Raw genomic sequence first — 27,371 nt, 5'->3', positions numbered from 1 at the left:
AGGATGGGGACCCTTTCTGCGGGGTCTTGCAAGGAGTGGCCTCTTTTTGCCTTAAGACTCAGGCTGAGGACAGTTAAACCACCCTGGCCAGGCTGGGCCCTGGTGAAGCAGCGGAACAATGGAGAAGTTAAAGGAGCGGCATTTCGAAGCAGGAAGTGGGCCAAACTAAGGCCAAGCCCCGGAGGAAATGGAGGATTCTTTCCCTCAACCCTCAAACTGACCTCCTGGGATGGCCTAAACCTTCTTCCTCTCTTTCCAACTTGTGGGAACACCAAGAAACACTTGGCTTTCATCATGATGGCTTGTCTGCTCCTCACAACCACCAGCCCTCCCCACCAGTGAGGTAGACACTATGCTTTGCTCACTTTCCAGATGAAGATACTGAGGGTCAGAGTGGTGATGTAGCTGCCCCGGAAAACAGCTGCTAAGAAGTGATGGGATTGGGTCAGGATGCAGCTCTCCTGACCCCCAGACCAGGGCTCTTCCCCCCGCAGCACAGTGGTTCCTACTGATAAGGCTTTGCTGGGGGGCTGAAGGGAAGACACACCTCCAGGCCCTGGGGGTCCACTCGCCCAGGAGCTGCCCGTTCTTCTCCTCCTTGCCCTTCACTCGGGGAACATACAGCTGCCTGGTCTTGTGGCTTGACTTCGGTCCTTGCCTCCCTTCCCTTCGCTTCTTTCGCCTGCCCTGCCCTCTTCTCCCTGACAGCCCAGCTCCTGGGAGACATCTGCCCACCAGGTGTATGTGGTAACACACCCACACCCAGGGCCTGTCTTCCAGAATATTCCATCACTCTGGCCTCCCCCCAAGAACTGCTCTTTGGGCAAAGGCCACTTGACTTTCTGGCCCATTCAGGGTTTTGTTGGATGTTACCAGAGCCAGAAGTTGGCGGGGCGGGTCTGGGTCTCTGACTCTAACATGGCTCCGGCAGCTCTACCAGGCATGAGAAGCACAGATACAGCCTGAGTGTGCGGCTGAGTCCTGGGTTCCCCTCTGGAAGGCAGGACAGTGCAGCGGTCAGTCACTCCCAGTTTGGAGGTAGATGGGCCTGAGCTTAAGGTTTGCCCACTGCTGGGAGCCTCAGCTAATGTTGCCTCGTCAAGTCACTCAAGCCCTGAAGCCTCAGTTTCCCCATCTGTCAAGGGAGGGTGACACCTGCCTATGGACCACTGAGCAAAGCCCCAGGGAGTCTGTGTGGAGGGTGCCCATGTGCTGGTTATCACACAGACGGGTGCCCCAACTCAGAACCCCCCTCGCCACCCCCCAGAGCGTGACAAGCCAGCCAGGCACACAGGTCCCAGCCAGCACCACCCCTGCTCTCCCCTCCTTTCAGGGGAGCAGCCCCGAAGGGCTGAGGGTGGTGGCGGGCAGAAAATGGAGCTGCCTGGCCAGCAGGGTGGGGGCCGGGAAGAGAAGGGGCGGCCACAGGAAAGGTGTGGCCGGAACCCCCGGAGCCAGCAGCTGGAAGGAAGGAGTCGCCAGGTGGGTCCCACCCTCGGAAAGCAGTGCCGGGTGGGCAGAAGGCCAGGGCACTTGGCAGGACGGCCCTCGTCTCCGGAGACCCCGGGATGTCCTTCGGGACTGAGGGCCAAGCATTGTCCCTGATTACAAGAGGTTCTGGCTGGTGGCTTTCACACGGTTCACTGTGTCCCGGGGCCTGTGGGAACTGGCTCCCATTCCCCCGACTTAGTGGGGTCTCCAACTGCAGCGCCTCCAACTGCCACCATGCCCAGGCTCAGTGCTTCATGGGCTGCAGATGAGGAGGGAGGGGAGGGGATGTGGGCTTAGTTTCCGTTCACATGTACACTGGTTCATTCCGGCCGCACTCAGGAGCACCCACTGTGTGACAAGCCCTGTATTAGCCCTGGGGAGAGAGGGATACCACCTGTATACGTGGGGGAGGGTGGGTCAAGGGTGCCAACTACTCTCCCCACAGTAGAAAATCCGTGTATAACTTTTGATCCCCCAAAACTTAACCCCTAATAGCCTATTGTTGACCAGAAGCCTCACTGATATCAGGAACAGTCAATTAACACGTATTTTGGATATTATACGCTTCACGCACTGTTTTCTTACAATAAAGTAAGCAAGAGAGAAGAAAATCATAAGATGCTGCTTATGGTGCCGTACTGTACTTGTCGAAAAAAATCCACAAGTAAGTGGACCCATGTGTTGATAATGACCAGCTGTATAATCCCGGCACCCTCTCTTCCTTCTGTTCCTTTCTAACCCATCAGTGCTTTTTGTCCTTGTGGTTAGGAGCAGGGGTGCAGCCACATCCCAAGCCAGTTAAATCATGGAATGAGCCTGGGTGGTACCGAGGCTCTGGAAGGCCGCCCCAAGTTCAAATCTGCTTATGCATCAGGGGCGCTGTGGACAGTTGTTCAGGTTGTTCACTGTACAAGGTGCCATGTCTAAGGGGATGCTGTTGGCATTGTGGACATCTTTATTCATTAAAAAAAATCTTTTTGTGTTTTTATTATAGCTTGATGTGACATTTAGGCTGACTGCACATCAAGCATGCCAGTTTTCTGTCATATGGCAACAGAGGGACATGACCTAACAAAATCCAAGTAATGCAATTGTCTTAATTATCCCTAATGGTTGTTACAGAAATTTTGAATGCCCCATTATTTTATGTTCAACAGTTTATACTGCATGCCTTGATGTTCGGTATACTGTTGTTGTTGAGACTATAATTGTACACTTTAAACTCTTTCCAAGGAGTCTAGGCCACACTGTTCACCTCTCTGAGCCTCAGTTTCCCTGTCTGTCTTATGTGCCTCAGGGCCTGTCCCTTGCAGGGCATGCTAAAGATTCAGGGAACGTACTGGAAGTCTATGGTGCACAGTTGGTGCTCAGCAAGTGGTATTGGTGTTTCATCTCCTTGGATACGCATCTCTGCTGGAAATGTACTCTGCAACATGGAGCGTCTTTGAGCCTCAGTTTACCCTCCCAAGAGGCAGACGCAACTCTTCCCAGGATCACGGTTGCTGGAGGATGGCCTGCTCCTACACAGTCCTGTTCTGCCTGGGCTAAAATTCTTGCCCCTGAGTATCTCCAAATTTGGTCCTGCCCAGACTCTTGACCCGTTTCCTGTCCCCCGCCCCCACTCCCCACCCCTCTAGCGCTGGACGCCAGAGGGGCCGCCATTGATGGGGGCCCTCCCCTGGAGCCCCCAGAAGCTGCCCAAAGAGGAAATCCTCTTCCTCCTCTTACAGGCTGGAAGCTACAGAATGTTTCTTTCGGAATTTTTTGGCTTCCACGTTGCAGAATGTTCTAGCCTTGTCAGCCACAGGTCAGCCACAGGCACCCCCCCCCCGACCTCTTCCCTCTGGGCTGGCAATTCTTTGGCCAAAGACGTGCTTGGCCCTTACCTCCCCTCTTCCATCCCCCGCCCACCTCCGCCACCCCTTCTCCTATGTTTGTTGCAACCAAAACAAAATATGCCAAGGAGCCCAGAAGAACCAACCGGAAATTACCCAAACTCGCCCACAGCTGGTCCTTTCCAAAACTAGAGACGCCGGAGTAGCAGAAACATGACAGCTTGTGGCCCCCAACATGACGAAGAGGGGGGAGGACGAGGGAAAATCCAAAGAGCTCGATCAGATCCTGCCTTGGCCTTTGCAATGAAAAATCCAGTTCTTTATTCGTTTAGCTTCTAACCCTCCCCTTTTGGCGGCAGAATAATTAAATATTCATGCATTTTCTCCTTCCCCTAAGAAAGTGATAAGTCAGATTTCTGCACACACATAGAAAAAGTGCCCCAAGGCGAGGGGCTGGAGCCAAATTTCAGTTGAAGACAAAGCCTCCACTTCAATTTACGAATGAAAACACCCTTCACCTTTACTGCTGTGAATTTCCCAGATACACACGGTCAAGACAATCGGAGAATTATGAGGCTCCAGGACCAATTACGGCTGTTTGTGTTGACGTAAAGTCTGGGGGAATTTTTTCTTCCCCTTGCAAGTATTTATGATACTGACAGATGCAACAGGGGAAAAAAAAATCCCAGAGCAGGAATAAGCCTGTGGGGCCACGTGGATAAGGATTCAATGTGAAAAGCAGTCTCCGGTTCTGTGCAGGCCGCCGGATCTGTCTGCACCCCAGTCCTGCCACTGCTGGGGTCTCCAGCCCAGGAAAGAAAGCAATGATTGCATGCCTACTGTGCGCTGGCCCATTCCCAGGCTCAGGACAGGGCATAGGCCGTGGAAGTCAAACAACAGAGTGGAGGGCAAGCTGTTCACCCCATCCTGCAGGTGAAGGGACCAAGATCTCAGGCAGAGAAGTACCCTTCCCAAGGTTTCATGACCAGGCAATAGGAACTGGAACACTGGCTCCTGCAGCTGCCCGGGATTCCACTCCATTTAGGTCCTACTGTGTTCATCTAGGTCCTATTATGTGCGGGGCTCAGTGGGGGAAAGGGACTAGAAGGCAAAGTCCCCACTCCTATGCCTGGCCACCCAAGAGGACTCTGCCCTGGAACAAGCCTCCCCTGGGCACAAGGAGCACTGGGAGGAGCCGAGAGGAGAGGAAGGGCCCCCAGCAGGCTCAGAGCTGTCTGGAGAGGTGCCTGACTGCTGGTGTGCTTTCCTACACCTGCCACCCTCAAGTAGACATTTATTCGGCACCTACTGCATGCATGGGGACAGTGCAACAGTGTAAGTATGGCCTCCTCCACACTGGGTCTGGAGCCCTGGACAAACGCGTGATGCCTCTGACCTCAGGGTCCCATCTGGAAAATGAGCGCAATGAGAGAAGTCGCTGGAAGGTTGTCGCAAGGCCTCCCTGAGGTAAAGCAGCACGAGATCCCTATAGCCTCATGTAGCCGGATGCCTGGGTTCTAATCCTGCCCCACCACCAACTGGACGATCTCAGGCCTGCAATTTACCCTCTCTAGGTCTCAGTCTCCACATCTGGAAAAAGGGATGCTAACAGTGGGGACATCACAGGGCTGTGTGACGTTTTAAAGTGTTTATAGATTGTTAAACAGGATGTACACATGTTATATTGTTTTCTGTATACGGATTATGCTTTGCAATGTGAAGAGTGTGTGTGATGGTAGGGAAGGAACACTGCACGCAAACTGCCTTAGCACAGTCTGGCACATAGTGAGTGGCCAGGAAATGTGTTTTTTATTATCATCCTGTAGGTCAGTGAGAACCATGGGGAGTATTAGAGGGAGGGGGTCACCCTTAGTCAAGTTCTGTTTTAGGCATATTAGAAGGAAAGAGACAGGAGCCAGGATCACTAGTCCATGCACTACCTTTGTATGGGAGGGAAAGATGCTCCAGCTGGGTAACAGAGCTCCATACCAGGGCACATGACTTGTTGGAGTGAGCCAGGTACTCTCACAGGGTGAACAACCTGCTCAACTGTACTTGGCAACCCTGGCCAAGAAGAAAGGACAGGGTGATGGTTGATTAGCAGCTCCACTTCTGAATTTCTTGGCCTCCCTGGCTCAGCCCCCACAACCCCCTCCAAACAGCGGGCAGCTCAGAGACTAGAAGCCCACGCAGCAGATGGAAAGACTCCCCAACTGGCATGTGTGTGTGGGTGGGTGGAAGGGGGGGAGGGCGTAGCGATTTCCTGTGCCCCAATCCCAGCTTGCTCGCTCTCTGACCACATTTTTCCACCTCACTTTTTTCCCCCATAATGTGCTCACCCGTTTTAAGATCAAGATTGTTCTTTGTGAATGGGATGTAATTTGAGAGCCGGAGAGGCACGTCCCAGAGAGGTGGTACAGATGGGGAAGGTGCCCCTTCCATGTGAAAGGCAAGCCAGGCGGCCCCGCGGAGTCCCTGGTGGCCAGGGCAGCCAGTGAGACAGACAGGACCAGGTGGAGAAGGTCATGGCGCTGGCAAAGCCGGAACGGGAGAGGCCAGGTCTCCCCCTCCAGCTCCCCCACTGCACGGTGGCCCCTCCAGCTACATTCTCTAGGCTTTGTGCTGATCAAACTCCAGGGCAGGACCACCCACGGAGAGCCCGACCTCTGCCCAGGCGGGGGCATCTGGGGGCTGTGGCCTCTTCGACCAGGGTCTGGTGACTTCCAGAGGCCCCTCCTGCAGTCTCAGCCCCGACTCTGCACTAAGAAGAACTCACTCATTCATTTGTTCAAACACTATTAATTCCAGGCTTCCCACGTGCCGAGAACTGCACAGGACACTGGGTATCCCTATGAACAGGACAGCTGAGCCCCCTGTCCTCAGGGACTGCTGGGAAAAAGCAGCCAACACATGACTCTGAACACTACCGTGGACCGGGGTTTCTCTGCCTATGTTAAATTGTTCAATCCTTACACCAGCTCTAGAAAGATATTCTCACTGCCTACTGTACAGACGAGGAAATCAAGGTCCAGAGAGATTAAAGAGCTTCCATAAGAGCAGAGCCAGCAAGGTTGGACCAGGTCCTGTTGTCCTGCTGATGCCTGGCCTGCGTGCTTCACCACTGCCTTTCCAGCTACAGGCAGGCCGCAGGCTCCCTGGGCGACCTAGGGGGTCAGGCAGGACCTGCTCTGCAGGAAGGTCAGACTCCTGCCAGAGTTGCATCCTTCCCAAAGCCACTGTGAGAGGAGGATGAATCTGGGGACTCATGAAACTTCCCAAGGTTCCTGTCTTCATAAACTGAGGATAACTCTCACTGAAGGGTGAATGGGAGGATTAAGCAGAGTTCATCATAGGTAAAGTGCTCGGTACAGTTTCTCATATATACCAATGTTCAATAAATGTTGCACAGTAGACAACCTGCCCAACAGTACCTGGCAGTAGTCTCTCTATTCTTTTTCATGAAAAGGCTACACATTTAAACTGAGAGGAGCCAGCAAGGGCTGGCTTTGAAGGGCAAAAGGCTTTGGCTGGCGTTCAGACCTCCAGAGAGAAACAAAGAGGTGGCCATCTCAGATTTCCCTGCTCTTCCTCACATGTCTTTGTGGGCCACTTAACTGTGCTCAAAATGTACCGGCCCCTTCTCTGGACAGTCGAGGCCATAGAAATAACCTCCAGCAAAAAGACCTTGAAGAAGACGTTGGAGTCATTGGCTTTGAAGGCCTGGGAAGTTTCAAAGGCACGAATACTGTGTGTACTTTCCAGGACACAAGAGCCGAGAAAGCCGTGAGAGATTGAAAGCCCCCATTTCCCAGCTCTTTCCTCCGCCTTGTTTTTAGTATTAAGGTATCATTCACATATGAGAAAATCCTCCATTTTAAAGGGTACCATTCAGCAGTTTTTTAAAAAAGATTTTGTTTGCTAGAGAGGGTGTGCACATGTGGGGGGGAGGGGCGAGGTGGAGAGAGACTCTCTCAAGTGGGCTCTACACCGAGCGCCTGGCCCGACTCTGAGATCATAACCTGAGCGGAAATCTAGAGTCAGACGCCTGACCCACCGAGCGCCCCCAGCAGTCCGCGACGTAGTCACAGGGGTGCGCACCCATCACCGAGAGCATTTTCTTCACCCTCCTAAAGAAACCCCGTGTCCTTCAGGGTCACCCCTCTCTCCCTCCCCCGGCCCTGGCAAGCATTAATCTACTCTGTCTGATGTCCTTATTCTTGACATTTCACATAAATGGAATCACACCATACGTAGGTCTTTCAAAACTGGCTTCTTTCACCTAGTCGGGTGTTTTTAGGGCCCGGCCATCTGTGTCAGAGCTCTGTTCCTCGCGAGAGCTGGACAACATCCCACGGCGAGGTCAAGCCACACTCGCTTATCCGTTCACCCGCTGGTGGACACGTGGGCTGTTGGCACTTTCTGGCTATTGTGGACAGTGCTGCTGTGAACACTCGCAAACACATTTCTGTGGCCATTTTCATCTGTCTTGGACAGATAACTGGAAGGGTCATGCGGTTAGTGTGTGTTTAGCCTCTGGAGGAAGGGCCGTTTCCACGCCCGTGGGCAGTGCACGTGGGTTCTGGTCTCTCTGCAAACCCACCCCCCAGGTTATTGTCTGTCCGTCTGATTCCAACCACGACAGTGAGGGTGACTCCTCTCGGCTCTGAACTCCCTCCCTCCCTGCTCTTACGAATGTAGAATGTAGTCCTCACCCACCCAGAACTAACCCGTGGTGCTCCAGCTAGGGGGGCTCCCGCTAGCCTGAGATTCCAGGAAGTCGGGGAGAGCACCTGTCCTGTCCCCTGCGGTCCCCGGGGCCCAGCCCAGAGCAGCTGCTCCTGACAAAAATAGTGTCGAATGAATCCTGACTGCGTGCTGCTTTGATCTAAAGATTTTTTTTTTTTTTTATCAGTGAGACGTCTGAAAGCCACAGCGACGTTGGCATCATGTGGAAATTTCCAAGTCCTTGGCGAGCTCTGCTCTGACAACTTGCGGCTTCAGCCCGGCCCAGGCAGACCCCATCCTCACAGTGACCGTCCAGGAGGGCCTTGGTTTCGGGGTGGGGGTGATGGCCAGGCCCCAGCGCTGCAGTTTTGCTCCTGGATGGTGCCCTGGCCTGGCTGGGGCCCAGCCCCCGCGACTTGGCCTCGGAGGCGGTCATCTCAGCCAAATGTGGCGGGACATCAATTCATCGGGGCGGATGTGCTGAGGCCGCCCTGAGAGAGAGGAAACGCAAGCGCTCAGCACTTACTGTTTCAAGAAAGAAGTTCTGTCCAGCGACGCTGAGTCGTCCCCATGGTATCGGGGAGCCGGCAGGGAGGTCACTTTCGTTCCCTCTGACAGAGGCGGCTTGGACGGTGGCCGCGGGCTTCAGTGGAACCTGAAGTCAGCAGAGTTGCTCTTGGGTGCCTTCCCACTTTACTGGCTCACATCCACTGTGCTCCCAGCTCCACCAGGAAGCTTCTACCCAAGGCCCTGCTCATCCCCCTGCTCAGGGACACTTAGGAGCCTTTAATCTGCGCCAGACGATGTCAGACTGCGGTGGTGGTTTTAACCCTCCCACAAGGAAGGCAGTTGTCTTCCTATTCCCATTCTACAGGTGAGGACACTGAGGCCTGGAGAGGTCAGAACTGGTCCACAGTCGCCCGACTGGGAGGCAGAAGAGCTAGAATTCGAACCAAGCACTTTGGTTGTGGCAGTCCCCAAAAGGTGGGCTGGGGGTCAGTGAGGAACAGGCTGAAGTTACCAGGAGCTCAAAACAGAGGCACGAAGTAAGGACCCCACATGCTTAGAACACATCAGCAGGAAGGGACAGCTGTCTTCTGAGCTCATAGCTGTGTGTGTGTGTTACAGAATCCTTACTTGAATAAAATGCTGTGATAGGAAGACCTCCATTTGGGGAACTTTTAAAAAAATATCCTGAGTTGGCCCAAGAGTGAGCTGTTGCGTCTGCGCGGGCTTCCCCCACATTATTATTCTGCATTTTCCTGACTGGTGGCATCAAGACACAGTGGGGAGGGGAGTCTCGGGCTTTGGTGCTGGCTCAGTCGTCTTCTTCTCAGGCACAGAACAGACCATCCCCAGCTCAATTTCCTCATTTGGAGAACAGGCACCAATGTGCCACATCATCGTCCCACACAGACGGATCCCTGCCACCGGGTGGGGTTCCCCCTCCCCCGCACAGACCTCTGAGGCTGACCTGTGTCCCAGGTGGTCCTGCCCCCCCACCTTCTGGAGGCCCTGGGCTGGTGGGCCCTGGAACAGGCCAGGCGGTGAGCGAGAGACTGAGATACCCCAGATGGCCGTCCCCAGTACGGCTCTAAACGCCGTACGTTAGTGATTCGTTCTTTCCTTCAATTTTGGGGACCAACATAGGGTTGCCAACTTTGTGTTTTGCCAAATGAGGACATTTTTCAAAATACCACTTCCAGCCACTGCCACTTTGCACCGAAGAGGAGACACATGACCCTGGCCAAAGCAAAGGAGATCAGCAGTTCGGGATTTTTTTTTTAAACTGGGATCAGCCGCACTTGGTGAGTAGATTGTCGCGTTTTCCATTTTCCATGATCTTCCCCATTTGTTTGCTTTGGACTATGGAAATGTCACCCAGGCCTGCTTTGGCATGTGGCCAGCCATGGGGGCCACAGGCGCCCTCCCCAATCGGTGGTGGTATTCTACCAGCAGCTGTCGTGGAGATGTGGCTGGAGAAAACTTGGGAGCACTCGGCACTGGATCGCCACTGGAGGGGGGCAGGGGGACGCCCTGGTGATTCCCTCCCACTGAGGGAAAGGGTCCCGAACTCATGGGACACAGGCTCCTGGAGACCTTCCCCCATCCTAGAGGGGCCCAGAGCGCCCAGCAAGGCTGTTGGGCTGGCTTTTGCACTGTTAGAAACCTGACCTTTCCCAAACCTCTATGGTGGGTTGACAGACTGCGGCATCCTGTTTTCCATTGATCTATATACTCGAAATCTTTCTTAACAAAAAGGTGGAAAATAACAAAAGTCACGCCAATGCAGTTTGTGCAGAACCCGGAAATGCCTATGATATGCAAAGAGTAGGAGACTGTAGTCACCGAAGAGATGGTAAAGAAATGTTTCCACATGGTACTGATGGATGCCTCTGGATGGGGGAGTATGGACTGTTCTCTCTCTACCTATGTTTCTGGATCTTCTATAATTAGGGGGAAATGCTTTGTAAAAAAATATGAGTAAGCTGTGTCTTGGGGTTTCCTGCTCTGCATCACCCTTCCCTCTCTTCCCTGGCAGGGAGCTAACTGCTCCTACATGCTCCCTTTGCCTGGGCGGGTAAGGCTGTCCAGTTCTACAGAAATGTCTGTGCGTCCAGAAGTCCAGCAGAAGGAAGGAAGGAGAGGAAATGGAGCCCAGCTCTCAGGAGCCTAGCGTTCCAGGATGGTGCTGAGCTAGGAGATGAGGGCTTTCTGCCCATCGGAAGCTGTTTGGGGGTCAGAGTATGGGGGTCTGTGGGATGTGGGCAGATCTCCAGGGTAGCAAAGATGGGAGGACACATGGTCCCACCCTCATACAGATCAGAACATGAGATTCAGAGAGGGAAAGTGACCTGTCCAGGTCACACAGCATGGTCTCCCCAGGGCAAGTTGACCACTCCTGAGCCCTCCCCTCCAGGGCCCTTCCCCTACAGCATTCCGGACTTTTCTATCTGGTGGGCCCAGATAGCAGCAACTCCAACCCTTTCCCGACTTGAGCATCATCAGGTTTTGAAATCATCCCCAGGTTTTCCAAGGGAAACATATTTTGGGTTTTCTTTCTTTTCTTCTGCTCATTTGAAGAAATCTGAGAGTCCCTTCTAATTGTTTGGTCAAGACCGCAGACAGGCAGTGAGGCATGCCACAAATATGATCTTGAGCCCAGGGAACCCACTGGCCTGGAGAAAGACAGGACATCAGGCCTGTCACTGGTGCTTGGTCAGCACATGAGCTCTGAGTTCTAGAGAGTACAGGGTGTCTGCCAACTTCCCCAGATCCCTGACTTTGGGTTCCCATTCAGAAAGACCAACGGAGTCTCCATCAAGCTTCCTGAAGCTGGGGCTTTTGTGGATGTGCGTGCCAATGGAATCCATGGGGAGTTGGTAGATGTGGGCCCTGCCAAAAGTGGGGACCTACAGCCTAGACTATATTCCCTAGCCTCCTGTGCAGCTAGGTGTGGTTATGACTTGGTTCTGGCCAATGGGATATGAACACAAACTGATATGTACAACTTAAATAAAGAAAGCGGCATGGTCTTCTTTGACCCTCTCTTCTTTCTTACTAGATAGACGGTGGATGTGATGGCTGGAGTTCCAGCAGCCATTTTGGACCATGAGTCAACTCTAGGAATAGAATCCAACAGAAGAATCAGATGCAAGAAATCTAGATTCTGACATCCTGACATCACACAAGTGAGAAATAAATGTCCATGTTCCTAAAGCTATGATTATTTGGGGTTTCCTTTTACTTGTGGCAATACTATTTCTAAATGACATACCATTTTTTGGTTGGGGGGTGGAACTGCAGTCAAGTGCACGGGGGCTGAAGGGGACCTACTCTGTGTGAGAGGCTGGGATGAGACTCTGAGATGAGACTGATAATTATTATGCATAATAGTAATTGTGGCATGTATCAATGTGCAAATGTAAACTATTTAGCTTAGTGCCTGGCCCAGGGTAAGAGCCCCCCAAATTTTAGCAACTGTATTGTCATTACAGGTGACTAAACCCGTATCTTGGTACATGAGACCCAAAGGGTTGTCTGCAGTCAGAGGGAAGAGCCCAGGAGCGGGAGGCCTTTGAACATGGCCTTAAAGATGGGAAGAGTAAGTGACATAATCAGGCATGGTGACAAAGAGCTTCATGGATATTATTTCACATGATGCCCTGGGAACCCAGTAGAACAGACACATCCCATCCTTATTATACTGGGCAGGGAACTGAGGCTCAGAGAGAGTGAGTACCGCCCCACAGCACTCAGCAGGGCTGGATTTGGACTTGGGCACTCTGGCTCCACAGTCCTCCTCCTGCGGCTCTGTGGGCTGAGGATCAGGGTTCAGGCAACGGGAAGAACAGGAGCAAAGTGCCAGGGGTCCGATCTGGAGCTTAGGGCCCACGTCCAGGAGTGGGGAGCTTGTTAAAGCTCATGAGGGCAGTGGGGGCTCCACAATCAGCGCCTCCTGGACAGGTGCCCCCACCAGTTCTCTGGCCCTTCAGGGTTTCTCTGTGTTCTCTGTGGCTAGACCCAGAGAAGGGATAGATGACCAAGCTTGGAATTTAGAGGGGGTTTCCTGTGGCTGTGGTAGCAAATGGCCACAAACTTGGGGCTTAATACAACACATACTTATTTTCTCATGTCCTGGAGGTCAGGAGTCAGAGCAGGAGGCAGAGTCTGGATGAGAGCCCCACCCGCACCCCTTCCAGAGACTGCCCAGCGCACGGAACTGAGACACTCTGCCCCATTCCTTATTGCTCTTTGCCAATTCAAGGCCCGGCACCCAGGGAACAATACTCTGGCATTGGCTTCTCTAATGCCCCTTCCAGCCATACCCATCCTGGGCGGCCCTCATGTCCCCCAGTGCCTCCCCATTTGGGATGGAGCCATTTCCCAGGGGATCTGGTCCATCCCACTGCCTTCACCAACCAGGACCCAGAGAGGGGCCCCACCTAACCCCATCCCCCCTGCCTCTTAGCACGACCCCCAAGATCCATGCACACATCCCCCAAACCAGACTCAGAATCGGCAGAAATGCTGGGGCTTGGCAGGGTCACAAAACCACTGCCAATTGTGGGGTCTGCAGAGGCCCCAAATGAACCCCCCCCCCGAGTCTGTGCATTAGCCTGCTGGCTTTGCACAGTCTGTGAAATGTCCGCACAGTGTAATGTGGCTGCTGGAAAAAAACAACTAATTCAATCTTTGGCTGCACTGACAATGTCTGAGGCTTGGATCCTGGGAGGAAAGAGCTCCCTGAGCCAGTGAGGTTGGACTCCATGTGGGGACGGGGCCTCCGCGGGCCCTGATAGGCCCTCTGCCCACCTGGACCTGCCACTTCCGTCCTGCCCTGGGTTACTATACCCAGACACCGAGAGTCCTTCCCAGTATCACCCCAAAGTGACACGATGAGGGCGGACGATTATTATCCCTACTTCACCGAGGCTCAGGGAGGAGTCCTGGCCTGTCCTGGGTCCCAGCCAGGAGCCAAGACTTGGCCCCCTGGACAGAAAGTTCCATGAGGCAAGGACCTGTGTGCTCGTGTAGGGCTGTGTCCCTACCAGGAGCCCAGAGCCGGAGCAGAGGGGACCATCAGCAGCACCTGATCCCAGACAGAGGAGCGACTGAGCCCAGACCAAGGACCAGCTCTGAGCACTCCTCCCAAGTGTACAACGCAATGTTTCAGGAAACATCAGTGACCCCAAATGGAGCAATGTTCTCTAAAACAACTGGCCCAGAGTATACACACACGTCAGGATCAGGCCAGCTAGAGACAGCAGGTGAGCCCGAAAACGATGTTTGCTTCTTGACCAAAATGACATTATTAGGACAACAAATGTGAATTCTGAACAAAGTCGGTCAATGAGATAATAGGAAAAAAAAACATGTTAGTTTCCTGATTTCGCCATTTATACTGTGGCTGCACGAGGCCCGTCCTGCTCTTAGGAAACACCCGTGAAGTGTCTGGGTAAAGGGCCATCGGGTCTGCAGCTGGCTCTCGAGTAGATCAGAGAACACCACCCACACACAGAAAGAGAAAGAGAATGGTAAGACAAAGTAAAATCAGTAAAATGTTCCCAACTGGGGAATTTGGGTGAAAGCGTTCTGCATGATTTCTGTACAACTGAAATGATTTCAAAATGAAAAGTTACAAAATAGAAAAGTCAGTATCCACAAGGTTGATGAGCAGTTCCCAATTTAAGGAGACCAGATAGACTCAGGCAGGAACTGCAACTCCTCTTGAATTAGCAGGAAAGCCAGCACTCAGGGACACGCATGGGACGGTGGGGGACATGGGAATTTTGAGAGTGGGTATTGCGTTCGGGTTAATTTTCTGGGTGTGACAGCCCCATGAGGGCTCGTAGGAGAATGTCCTTGCTCTTTGTAGGGTCAGGGCAGAAGCCTGCAGACACTGGGGTCTGGGCAGAGGGTCAGGATGTCTGCATCCCTTGTAGAGTTCGGCAGAAATATGTTTATAGGGAAGAGAGACTGAGCCCACGGGCTCTACACAGCCCCCCCCTGCCCCGCCCCGTTCCAGCGGCTGTGTTCAATTTTTCTCAAGGATTCAGAGCAGCCCGACCCTGAGAAGGGGGGTGGGGTGGAGAAGAAGCGGGAGGTGGCAGGAGGGGGCACCTGCCACCCTGCAGCTCCCCGTCCCCCAGCTATTCCCTCTCCGGCCGCAAGAGGTCTCTATGTGGCCCTATGGGAAGGTGGTTTTCATTTTTCGAAGTTCCTTTAAGTTTCTAAGACATGAACTAAAACGTCGCCCTTTCTCGCTGACAACCACCCCCCCAAACTGCGCTTTCTGCCATCAGTGTTAAGGGGGCTTCTTCTGGGCGGTGCTCCCAGTGCTGGGTTTCCAGGTCCCCCACCACACTGTCCTGTGCCCCAGAGGCCCTCATAAGGGGGTCTCTGCTGCCCTCCTGTGGCCATCACCGACTACACAGACGCCCCCCCGCCGGAGGGCAGAAGCCTGCAGACCTTTGTAGCTTCTCCTCGCCCTACAAGAGCTGGGGTCTCCAGAGGGACAGAACCAGCCCCTCAAAAAAATGAGGGACTTGTTTTAAGGAGTTGGCTCTTGGGATTGTGGGAGCTGGAAAGGTCAAAATCCATTGAGCAGGCTGTTGGCCTGGATGCCACGGGCCAGGGCCATGGCCTTGGATATAGTGACAATGAGGAAAGACAAGAGGGAGTGAAGGGAACCGAGCGAGGAAAGGCCGCTTGTTTGAAAGTTCCCCGAGCAGGGGGGGGGAGTAGAAGAGAGGAGGGTTGGGGGAGTCAGCTGGGGGGCATTTCTCCAGGAGGAGGAGAGGCTTGCTGGTGTTGAAGCTGGCAGAAAGAAGTGTAGAGGAACAGGGACACAGAGCAGCATGCTTGTTTGACCAGGGACCAGATCCAGAACCCAGGGCAAAAGTGCCACCTTCATTGTGGGCGCCTCTTAACATGGACAAGACACTCCGCCAGGCTTGCTCAGGACGGAATTCATTGACCAAAGGGATCATCAAGGTATAGGGAACCCGTGTGAAGTCAGAAGACCTGGAGAAAACAGGTAGGCCACAGCCCCCATGGGGAGAGAGGCTGGCCATGTGGGAACACAGCAGCGCTGCAGGGAGGGAAGGGACCTGCAAGGGTCCTGGGGCCACCATACCAAAACAAGTATTAATATGACAGAGGTTTATGCTACAGTCTGGAAGCCAGAGGTCCAAAATCAAGGTGGGGGCAGGGCTGAGCTCCCTCTGAGGGCTCCAGGGGAGGATCCTTCGTGCCTCTTCCAGCTCCGGGTGTTGCTGGCCATCCTTGACCAGTGGCCATGTCCCTCCAGTCTCAGCCCCTGTGTCAGACAGCCGTCTCCCTGGGTTTCTTCTTCCTCTTCTTATAAGGACACCAATTGTTGGACTAGAGCTCGTCCCACTCCAGTATGACTCATCGCAGCTGGTTCTATCTGCAAAGACCCTCTTTCCAAATAAGCTCATTTCCGGAGGTTCCAGGGGGACGTTCTGGGAGAGACGCTATTCAATTCAGCACAGCCCCAAGAGTGAAGGGGGCCAAGAACCTGAGAGGGACGGGACCTGGTGCGCAGAGTGGGGGGCACAGGAGCCCCTGCCCTGCCCAGCATCCTGCAGGGGTGAGCCTAAGGGCACATAGGGCAGAGCGAAATGTAGGGAGCGGGCAGGCAGCAGCACAGGGCGGTGGGACACCCAGGACCCGCTGCGGGGGAGCCATCACCATGCTGGGCCGACGTGCACAGAACCGCTGTGGAAGTCTGGCCTTGCCCTGTCCCTTTACCATCACACCAGAGACTTCTTTCTGCTAACGAGGACCAGGCAACAAGGTACTGTCACGATCCCGTTTTATAGGGGAGGTGACTTGCTCAAGGTCCCATAGTAGGGCTGGGTTCTGGGATTTAAACCTGTGTTTAGTGGACTCTTAAGTCCTTGCTTTTATCTGTGCTTAAGGAAAAAAAAGAAAGAAAAAAGCTCTCCACTCTGGAAACCTGCCGACGCACCAGGAGGAACAGACGCAGCGAGGGAACCCCGTGACAGCAGCAGCTCGGCGTGTTTGGACCACACCTGCCCCTCCGCCCGCCCTATCCCTTACAGCGTCAACACCTTTGTCCTTCTCTAGGTGAAACGTGCACGCGGTACACGGCTTCCACTTAGTAAAACATGCACCTTAATACAGCTTCATCATGTGGTCTGGGAATTCCTTTCGGGTTCTCTCTACTTTCTTACTTTTCTAACAATGAGCAAGAACTGTTTTTATAAATAAGGGAGAGAATAACAAGACGATGACTGAAATGTTAAAAAAGTCCCTTTGGGCTGGGGTCCCTGTCCCCTCCATTCAGCTACAAGGCTCCAGGACCTCCCAGATGGACTCTGTGCTTTCCCCTACAGCCGCTCCCAGGTAACCAGGTATCCTAGGACCCTGCCGGCTGCTCCCAGAATTTGGGGGAAGGCTGGGCGGCAGCCCCTCATGGCTGAGCCCCAGGCAAGCTGCCCTAAATCCGATCTGTGCTAGAGAACCCCACACTGCCTGGCTCTGCAGGACTTCCAACTTCAAACGAAGGATATGGGGGCTCTCTGGGACCCCTCCCCCCAGCCAGTGCGAGGCTGGCAAGGCTGGCCTGGGGAGAGGTTGCCAGGCAACCAGCTGGGGCTCCTCCCAGGGTGGCTGTGGGTGGCCATGTTGCCTGGCAACCAGGTGCCAGTGTCCCTGGAGCCCAGACTGCACAGCTGCGCCCAGCCCCGCCCGCTCCTCCCTGGCTTGTGGGACCCCTGGGGCCCTGGCCTCATTCCCCTCGCCTAGGACAGCTGGAGCCTCCGGTCACAATGAGCATTGTTCTCTCCAGGTGAGTGGCCCTGCACTGGCCTGGGCTGGGAGGGGAGGGGAAGCAGGGTTTGGGGGGTCTGATGCACCAAGAGAGATGGGGCAGCCAGGCCTGCTGGGGCCGGGTGGCAGTAAGGGTGCCCTCCCTCCCACAGCACCCCACCTCGAGGTCAAGGGAAGCCCAGGAAACCTTCCAGAATCTGGCCTCTGCTTCTCTAGCATTTATCACCCACAGCTCTGGGGTAGCCAAGTTCACAGGATCCATTCCCTCTTTCCCTCATTTGGCTCCACCTGGGAAACCCCTCTTGGTGCCTCCAAGGCCCCCGACCCCGCGCCCCTGTGGTATCGTCCCTGACGGCACTGCCTCTGGCCAGACCCTGTCAATGTGGCGGTGCAGCCTGCCTGCCCCTCGCCTGTATGTCCTGGTGCCGGGCTCCTCTGAGCATCGCCAACTCGAGGGTCTCTCCCAACCACTCTACGTGCTCTTTAAAAATGCAGCCCCTGGTAATAATAGGGAAACCACGTGCGCCCTGAGGGGAGGGCATATGGGACCTCTCTGGACTTTCCACTTCATGTGTTTCTGTCAACCTAAAACTGGCCCCCTAAAAAAGTTTAAGTTTTCTTTTAAATTTTCAGGCTTTGGAGAAGGGAGAGAATTTCAAAGCTCAGCAGTGGGGGAAGGGAGCAGAATCAGGAGTTTGGAGGGAAGGGGCCCTGGCAGCTAGAGGTGGTTGGAAGAATGACTCCATCGGGAAGATCAAAGCCCCCGGAGGGTCCCAGGGAGGTTCAGGCTGGATTTGGAGTCAAAGCAGCCTTGGCATTCCTGTCAGCAGTCTGAGCAGCCTCTCTCTCCACCCGGCTGGTCTCCCACATCTGCCTGGACAGAACCATGTGCATGACTGGGGGAGGGGACCAGACACCTGCCAGGGGGGTGCTCGACAGCTAGATGGGGAGTTTCGCAGGGGAGACCCTCGTGTCCCCGTCCCGACCTGCCAGAACTGCCTCTCAGGCCCGTCCTCCGCAGGGACAGCCGGGTGAGGGCGATGGAGAACACTGTGACCAATGCCGAGAAGTACTTTGGCCAGTTCTGCTCCTTGCTGGCCGCCTACACCCGCAAGACGGCTCGGCTGCGGGACAAGGCTGACCAGCTCGTCAGACAGCTCACCGACTTCGCCAACACTGAGCACCCAGAGATGCGGGCCACCATGAGGAACTTCGCCGAGGACCTGGCCAAGGTGCAGGATTACCGGCAGGCCGAGGTAGGCGGGGTGGCCGGGGAGGACCCCAGTCCCCTGGCGGGGGTCGGGCCTGATGGGGGGAGCTGCACCGCCGGGGCCCCAGCTCAAGGACCTGCCTCTGCCAAAGGCATCCCCGAAGGGTGGACACTCACACCGCTCTCTCCCTGGGGGTCACGCCACCCTTTTTGGGATCAAGAGCCTGGAGGCTTTGTGGCAGTTGGAGAAGACCAGACAAGGCAGGGGGCCCCGGGAAGCAAGGCCTGAGGGCTGCAGCTGCCGGCTCCGTGAGTCCCAGGCAGGAGGCACATTCCAGGGCCCAGGACCCTGGCGGGTGAGAGGGCACGGAGGCAGCAGCGTGTTAGGGGGAGGATTAAAAATACACATCACCTGCCAGCCCAGGAAAGCCTTGTGTGACTGCAGACAAGATCCAACCGTTTTCTCTTCTGAAGAAGCACCAAACAGGACACACTGCAGGCCACGCGTCGGGGCCTGCAGGTAGAACCCTCGCTCCCCAGCACAGCGGGACAGAAACCAGGACAGGGGACCAGACGGCACCGTTGGTTCCACAGGACCTCCGTACTTCACCGGCAGCTGGGTGGCACCTGTGCCACAGATCACCTCTCTCCCAAGGAAGAGTAAAACTTCTGTCTCTGTCACCAGCAGGTCGGCAGAGCTTGGAGCCAGGCCCCAGAGCAAACTCCCCGGGGAGACACATCTTCTTTGATGTTGACGTTTCAAAGAGATGCCTGCCATTCCCAGCTTGTAAACCATCAAGAATCTTATTTAGCTTTCAAAAAGGTTTACATAAGTCCCAAAGGGACAGAGAAAGGGATTTACAGTTGTAGGTTTTCTAAAAGAAAATGCTGTAAGGAAAGCAAGGGGAGAAGTCCCTTTTCCTTTTGACTCCCGGGAAATTTATTATTATTTAAGATTTGTGTTTTACTCCAGCAGGGTCATAAGCCTTGACAAGAAAGAGGAAGGGGCTTGGTGGGGATTCCAGATCCCCCAGCCTATCCGCATGCCCAGATTTCTGGGGATCCCCCTGCCACTGGTGCTCAAGGCACCAGCCTCACCTGTGAACTGAGAAATGCAGAATCTTGGGCCACAATGAGGACGTGCTGATTCAGGACCCCTGGGGTGGTGGCCGGCAATCAGGGTCTTAAGGAGCCCTAGGGAAAGGGATGGGGGGCTCCAAGGTCTGGCATTTAGGCATTGACTCAGGTGTGAGGCATCCCCCTCACAGAGGCTGCTCTGCCCTCGGGGGCCACACACAGCTCAGGAAGCTCTGAATCCGGGCTCTTTCATGTTCCAAGTGAGTCTGTCTAGTCCCCTCAGCCAAGTCGTAAGGCAGGCTGGACAACTGGGATCACAGTGGCTCCCAGTATACCCATTTCACAGGTGAGGAAATGAGGCTCGTGAGACGAAAGGTATTACCCGAGCTTTCAGGAGGCAGAGCCCTGAGCGCAGGCGGGTGCTCACAACCCGAAGGGGCAAGGCAGGGTGTGTCTCAGGCTTCCAGAACCCCCCACAGGCTCCTGCCATAGAGCACTCTCTAAATGCAGGCTGCAGGCCCCCAGGGTCCACGCACCTCCGGGGTCCTGTCTGCTCTGACTCTCTGCGTGTCCATGCTCCCCCAGGTCGAGAGGCTGGAGACCAAGGTCATCTGCCCCCTGAAGCTCTATGGGGCACACATCAAGCAGACACGGGTAAGCGGGGCCTGCCCGGCAGGGTCTGGCCTGCCTGGACATCCAGGAAACAGCTCTCCTCTTCCCTTTAGGCCGAGATCAAGAAATTCAAACAAGTCCAGAAGAACGAGATGAAACAACTGGAAAAGCTGGAGAAACTGAGGCAGAAGTCGCCTTTGGATCGGCAAATGATCGTATCCTTCCCTGGGGGTCGGGCCTGAGGCTGCTGGGCCAGGGTGGCCATTGCTCACCGGGGTCCTCCGGGTCGGGGCTGCTGGTTGATGTGGCTCCTTGACAGGACCCGTCTCAGTCCCAGGTGAGTGCCCCAGGTCTGAGTGGGAAGGCGGGATCTCATGCAAGGGACGAATGACCTCACAACACTGCCAGGCGAGCTTGTGCCTGGCTGCTCGGGATGCAGGTCAGAGGTGCAGGGCAAGCAGTGGGCCGGGGGTCCGGAGACCTGGGCTCTGTCCCCTCGTTCGCACTGTTCAGTAAGCCGGGAAGTCACCCCCTCTGTGCCCCCACCTCCTCATCAGAGCTGCTTACTGAATGCTCCCCGGATGTGGGCACCTCTGGCCTCATGCCCATTGTCTAGATGAGGAAACCGAGACCAAGAAAGGGGACCGGCTCAAGGTCACACAACGGAGGCCGGGGTGAACTCAGAACTCCATTCTGAGGGTATCTGACTCTAAAATCCAGGTTCTTTGTGTGCCTGGCCAGGAGCTGGGTCAGGTGAATTACTTAATTACCTAAAAACATTCCACAGGCAGGAATTATTACTGACAGCGGAGCACCTATTAAAACAGTTCAGCAGGTGCCCGCTGTTTAATTCCTACACCCCTGAGAAGCACCTGTTATTACTGCCCCCTGCTTACAAGCAAAGGAACGGAGGCTCAGAGAGGTTTAGTGACTTGCCCAGGGTCACCCAGCTAGGAAGCAGGTCTGTCCAAGCAACGCCTGGCCCTTTCACCAGGGTCCTACTTGGCCTTTCCTTCGATGACCAAATTGGCAAGAGATGTCACGAGGCAGGAGAGACGACTCAAGGGAAGAATGGAAAATGACCCAGAGTAGTGTCTAAAGGCAGGAACCACCCCATGACCCTTCTGCCTCTGGAGCCAGGCGGAGACCGGTGTGCAGAGGGCCTCAGTGGATGCCAGCCGCATCACCCACCAGCTGGAGGAGGTGATCGACACCTTCCAGAAGCAGAAGCTGAAGGACCTGCAGGTAGTGGGCTCGGCCCTGCGTTAGTATTCTGGCCTCACGTCGGAGCGTCTGCATACACGCGCGTGTGTGTTCAACTGCATATGTGTGTATGAACCTGTATACATCTGTGTGAGCATGCAAGCACGTGTGTCCATGGCGTGTGTGTGAGCACATGTGTGTGTACAGCTGTTTGCCCAGACGGCTTGGAGCCGGGGCTCCCAGGACAGTTTATCTTGGCCTAATCCTGGCTGCAGGGAGAAGGCCCTTCCTCTGAGCACCCAAACCCAGCTCCCCACCAGGAGAATTTGGCAGCCATTATCCCCACAACCCCCTCCAAGCCCACTCAAGGACCCACAGCCTTTGCTCTTCCTCCTCCTTTCTTTGTCCTTCCCCTGAGCAAGCCATGGTTCAGCACAGCAGGGTGGCAGAGGGGTTGCCTCCTTCCCCATCCCTGCAGTGCAACCCAGGCTCCTGGGCCCAGAGCCCCAGCTGGTCACAGAGACCCCTGCACCCATTTGAGAATTGCAGCCCCAGGGATCTCACCAAAGGCAGCTGCAGTCTGTCACTCCTGGGCTAAATGCCCTCCTATGACTTCCCTTACTCGAGGGATAAAGGTAGAAATCCTCCCCAAGTCTCCGGAAGCCCCAGCCCAGCCTTATCTGGGACACATCAATCCAAGCTCAAGTGTACTAAACCCCAACACACCTCTGTGCCTTTGCACAGGCTGTGCCCTCTGCTAGGAAGGCTTTGGCCACACTCTGCATCAAGTTAACACCTCATCTTCAGGGAAACTCACCTGGACCCCCAGGCCAGTCCAGCCCTGATGTTAACTCATGGCTCTGCTCCCGCTGGGGACAGCAATCTCAGGGGGATGGGTTAATTGTATCTTTAATTCACTCATTAATCAAGCAAACGTTGAATACACACCTACAGTGTGCCAGGCACCGTGCCAGAAAGCAAGGCCCCTGTCCTCATGGACGGACACCTTGGGGAAGAACCATGACACATGCTAATCATTACGGAGTGAAGGGGGGCTGCACCTTGCTGTTCCAAGCCTGCCCCCCCGGTACTGCATCTGTGCCATGGGGCACACACATGTGGGGCATGATGTGGCACCTGCCTCCTTGTCCCCTGCTGGGTCCCCGCACTGGGTCCAGGGCCTGGCACTTTGAGTACTCAGTCAGTATTTGGGAAACGAATGCACAAGGACAGAACCCGGGGTGATGAGTGTTCTGCCATCCCTGCTGCAGGCGGGACCTAAACTACCAGCGGGCCATTATTAAGCACTTGATGTTTATGTGGCCTGAAAGCAGGGCTCTGTGGGGCGCCAGCAAGAGTTTGTTTGGGAGGAGAGTCGAGATTCTAGATTCGCCTTCCGCAGTTAGGGGCCAGCGGACGCATGCAGTGTAAAACAGGCATCCTCTAAACTTGGGGGACTAAGTTTGTAAGGGGTGCTTATCCAAGCCCCGAGAGAGCCCTCCCAGTTCTGAGAGCGCAGACACTCAGAACTGGAGATAATGACGGTCACCGCATCAGGTCTAGGTCCCACGTCTAATAAAATGATCATAGTCACAAAGCGCTCGGGCCTGTGAAAGCACCTAAGGATGCTTTTGCACAGGGGTTCGCAGAGCTGCGCGGGCAGCAGGAATCCCCTGGAGGGCTGAAAACGCAGATCCCCCCACAACGGGCCCACCGCGGAGTCCATTCTGTGGGGCTGCGTGGGGCTATGTCCTGCCAGGGCCCAGAGCCAAGCAGGAGCCTCTGAGAAGGCCTGGCATGCGGGAGGGGCCCTCGCTGGGGCCGGCCGTGCTGGAGGGGCTCCGTCAGAGCTCGCTGAGCTGAGCAGAACCGTGTGATCGAGAGGAGCCCGTATTACATTTGGATGAGCTGGCCTGTCCGGTGGTGGGTGAGGCGCCTCCGGCAACATCCACTCCTAGCCCACGGGTGACAGAGGCCAGAGGTATCATAGCTGTCCCCTTACAAATACCGTCCCTCAGCGTGAGAGAAGCAAAGGCTGTGCAGAGGAGCCCAGGTGAGAGAGCAGAGCCACGGATGCCCCCCAGGAAGCCTTCACCAGGAAACAAGCCCTCTGCGTTTCCAGAACAATTCCCGTGCAAGGCGGCTTCTGAATGGGAATGTATAGTCTGTTCAAACAAAATAAATTAAAAGGAACACGGGCCTAGGACCTGTCCCCATGAGAACAACTAACAGCCCCCACCCCTATTTGTCCACATCCACGATGATCCCAGGACTCCCCTTATGACAGGGCTGCTTATGTGATTCGGGCTTCTCTCCCCACAGAAAATTTTTTCAGACTTTGTCACCATCGAGATGGTCTTCCACACCAAAGCGGTAGAGGTGTATTCCAGTGCCTTCCAGATCCTGGAGAGCTACGACCTGGAGAGAGATATGGAGGTATACCCCGCAAGCACCCCACTTTCTACTTGACGGTGTGGGGCTCAATTTGATTTTAGGTATCTTGACAGAAACCAATTTTATTGGCAACATTTTGCCATGGTGATAATTTTGAAGACTCATTCTGATAAATTCTTTTAAATACCTGCCCCTGGGTGCCACAACTAGAGGTGGGCTGGTTTTTCCCAAGTCTGTCATTCAGCAATCAAGTTGGAATCAAGTTCAGGAATCAAACCTCACTTGGGTGTTTAAAAACAAGCAGAGAAGTTGACAGTGATAAAGAGCATCCCAGGCCAATGATGGCTACACTCTGATGGGGACGGACTGCTTATCATCCCACCCGATCTGATGAGTACCTAGCACGCGCTCATTTAGCTATGACCGATCGCGCCAGTCCCAGAGCCCTCAAACAGCTGTCGCTCGCTGGAATTCTCTTTCGTGGTTCCAGGGCTGGTGGGCTCAGCTGGGTGCTCTTACGCTGGTCTTTCCTGGGTTTCTAGCCAGTCGGTGGCTGGGGCTAGAGTCACGTTGAAGGCTCCCTCTCCCGTATCTGGTAGATGATGGCTGTCACCTGCGTACAGGACAGGCCTCTAGGTTTGCAGTGTTCAGGGCAAAATGAAAATGTGGGCCTCTCGTTCAGTGATTATTAAGAACTTCAAGAGACTGACAGCAGGGTATTAGACCAAACACAGGGCACATCCAAGCTCGGGGTCCTGGGCCACTTACTCCAGGAGCCACACATCCCATGGCCCCACCTGCCTGGGTGCACAGGGGTCCACAGGGCTCCACAGCCCAAATGCCTGCCTCCCTGAGGCCGCTCCGGCTGGCGTGGGCTTCCTCACAGCCTGACGGCTGGTCTAAAGCAAGCATCCTGGGCCGCCGGGATGGCTCAGTGGGTTTAGTGTCTGACCCCTGGTTTCTGCTCAGGTCACCTTCTTCCCTCCCCTCCCTCTGCCACTCCCCTCCCCTGGTCCTTCCTTCGTTTCCTGATTGGAAACAGCCCATCCCGGTCTCTCCTGGGCAGGATTTTAGAACCAAGATACATGGGGTTTACGGACACTATGATGCTCGGCCATTCAAGGATACCACGCCCTCCCCAGCTGTCCCGTGGGCTCTCGCTGGCCAGGTGAGCACTGAGGGTGGGAGAGTGAATCCTGTGACGGGGAGAGGCCATCTGAGGACAGGGATTCGCACGAGGTCCTGAGGAGGAGTCACTGCTTCGGGAGTGTGGAGACCAGCCCCAGGGTCTGACCTGGACGGGCTCGGAGATGGAATCAGTAACATACATCACCAGGCAGAGCAGCCACCATGTGTCCTGAGCGCCCCCTAGAGGCAGCCTGAAGTGTGTCCACTTGAGAAGCAAGGGCTCTAGCCAGGTCACTCCTGTTTCCCAACCCCTGGGGCCCACAGGTTTCAGAAGTCTGAATTTCTCAGATTTTCAGAGAGTCATACGGTACATATACTCCACGTTCTCCTACAAGCTCAGCAAAGCACATTTCTATTTCCGCAGGAAGACCTCTGAGTTCTCAACCAAGTAAGACAGAGACTCTAAGCGGCCTCATGCCAGTCAGGGGAGGTTCAGTCACTCAGTGAGCTGGGGGGCCAGGGGAGCCTCGCCCCACAGTGGAGGGGGCAGGCTTCCCGAATAATTCTCTCTAAAGGCGGTGAACCAAGTACGACCCCCAGCGAGGATCTGGGTCCAAATCCACGGCTCCCAAGCTGTGTGACCTCAGGAAATCTGTGCCTCAGATTCCTTCCCTGCAAAGTAGGGCTAATAGCAGGACCCACCCTCATAGGGTTGTGGTGAGTACTAGGCAAACAGAACTCCAGGGAGCTCTTAGAAAGTGCTCGATCCTTGTCGCTGCCCTTAGTATTACTGATACTGTTGCTGTGCCGATGACTATTACCACTCAGAGCACTCAGACCACCATACGGAGCCAGAGGAGAGACGAGGAGGAGGAGGAGAGTACGGAACACTCTTCTGAGGAGGACCCCGTGGAGGACCTCCGGGGACAGGGGCGGGCACCCCAGCAATAGGACCACAGCTCCCCTGTCAGAAAGACAGAGGCTGACCCCGGGTGCTCAGGGCTGGGGTGGGCTGGAGGCTCTGCTGGGTCCCCGCCCTGGGTGAGTCCCGTGTCCTCCGAGTCTCTGTTTCCTCATCTGTGCAACAGGAATAATCTCGCTCACTGACAAGTTACTCTGGGGATCCACGGGCCTAGCCTCTGTGATACACCACTGGTGCTCAATAAATGCGGGGTGCATCTTAACCTGAATCATGCTGGGTCTCACTTCCCACCTTATGGCCTGGGGACTCGGATTTTTGAGCCCTTGCTGATTCTGAGAACAGGGTAGATTCATCTCCCAGGGATGCCTGAACAAAGCACGGTGAACTCGGGGCTCAAACAGCAGGAAGTTCCTCTCTCATGGCTCTGGGGGCCTGACGTCTGAGTTCAAGATGCCGGCAGAGTGGGTGGCTGCTGAGGCCGTCGGGGGCAGGTGCTCTGGGCCACTCCCTTAGCCTTCGGAGCCTACTGGCCATCTTTGGCCTCCCTTGGCTTAGATCTCTGTCTTCATGCTCACATGGCATCCTCCCCGTGTGCGTGTCTGGGTCCAAATTCCCTCTCTTTATAAAGACACCAGCCTTATTGAAGTAATAGACCCAGGGTGACCTCATCCTAACTAATTATATCTACAAAGACTCTATTTCCAAATAAGGCCACATTGTGAGGCAATAGGAGTTACGACTTCAACATAGGAGTTGTGGGGGGACATGAGTCACCCCTAAGACATGGCCATGATATGCGGGGATAATCCTGGGACCAGGGACACATAGCACAAGTTTAGGGAGGTGGAGGGTTGACGAAGGAGGTGAGGACCATGAATTTTCTTAACAAAGTGGGGAACACAAAGCCTTCATGGGATCATTGCGGGACGAACAGCGCCAAATCCAGCTCCATGGCACCTCCTCAGGGAAGCCCACCCTGATTCTACCAGGGAGAACACTCATTCCAAAAATAACTGAAACATTCTGTATTTTCTATATAATAGATAATTGGTAAAGACAATATGTAGATTATATCTTACATGGAGTCACATCTTATACTATATATCATATCTCATACTTTTATACGCCTATGTATGTGCACACACACACACACACACACACACACACACAAATGTACATCTTCCTCAACCTCAGCTGTGTCCAAATCCCAGATGGCCTTGCTTACTCACCTGGCAGGCTGGAGCCCAGGGGGCACCTGGTACACAGTAGGCGCTCATCCCTTCTGGCTCTGACCCCAGTGCCCCCAACGCACGGATGGTTCCTAATTCCAGGGCTGGACTCGGCCAGAGCCTTCCTTGCCACCATCTGTGTGGATGGTCACTTGGGAAGCGGCAGGAAAGTTCAGAGCGTCTCTCTTTTGGGGCCCCAGAGGCGGAGGGGGTTGGATGGGGCT

The 27,371-nt window shown here is 54.7% G+C and overlaps 1 protein-coding gene across 2 annotated transcripts; it reads left to right on the top strand.

Annotated features, from left to right (window-relative positions):
- Nucleotides 1–9,372: 9,372 nt before the first annotated feature.
- LOC111152785 (family with sequence similarity 92 member B) lies at nt 9,373–26,186 on the top strand. Of its 2 annotated transcripts, XM_022511423.1 has the most exons (14): nt 9,373–9,859; nt 11,617–11,743; nt 12,050–12,156; nt 13,729–13,822; nt 15,429–16,374; nt 16,499–17,391; nt 18,394–18,628; nt 20,245–20,313; nt 20,385–20,486; nt 20,716–20,717; nt 21,408–21,516; nt 23,797–23,910; nt 24,935–25,036; nt 25,825–26,186. In XM_022511423.1, the coding sequence occupies exons 6-14, from the start codon at nt 17,372–17,374 to the stop codon at nt 25,945–25,947; spliced, it is 876 nt and encodes a 291-aa protein (XP_022367131.1). In that variant the 5' UTR covers nt 9,373–9,859; nt 11,617–11,743; nt 12,050–12,156; nt 13,729–13,822; nt 15,429–16,374; nt 16,499–17,371; the 3' UTR covers nt 25,948–26,186. The 2 variants fall into 2 exon arrangements, with proteins under 2 accessions (XP_022367131.1, XP_022367132.1); XM_022511424.1 differs by lacking the exons at nt 9,373–9,859; nt 11,617–11,743; nt 12,050–12,156; ... (3 more) ...; nt 18,394–18,628; nt 20,716–20,717 and adding an exon at nt 20,603–20,608 and having other exon boundaries at nt 19,346–20,313; nt 21,412–21,516.
- The last annotated feature ends 1,185 nt before the right edge of the window (nt 26,187–27,371 follow it).

This window comes from Enhydra lutris, unplaced genomic scaffold (assembly GCF_002288905.1).
Source record: "Enhydra lutris kenyoni isolate GAN:26980312 unplaced genomic scaffold, ASM228890v2 scaffoldscaffold30, whole genome shotgun sequence".
NCBI classification, from domain to species: Eukaryota; Metazoa; Chordata; class Mammalia; order Carnivora; family Mustelidae; genus Enhydra; species Enhydra lutris.
The sequence above is the reverse complement of the archived record's forward strand: the minus strand, read 5'-3'. Positions and strand labels throughout refer to the sequence as shown.

Coding starts and splice junctions, on each gene's coding strand:
- LOC111152785 (XM_022511423.1), top strand. CDS start 17,372: ATGAGCATTGTTCTCTCCAG. Junction 17,392..18,393: donor ATGAGCATTGTTCTCTCCAG/GTGAGTGGCCCT, acceptor CGTCCTCCGCAG/GGACAGCCGGGTGAGGGCGA. Junction 21,517..23,796: donor AGAAGCTGAAGGACCTGCAG/GTAGTGGGCTCG, acceptor CTCTCCCCACAG/AAAATTTTTTCAGACTTTGT.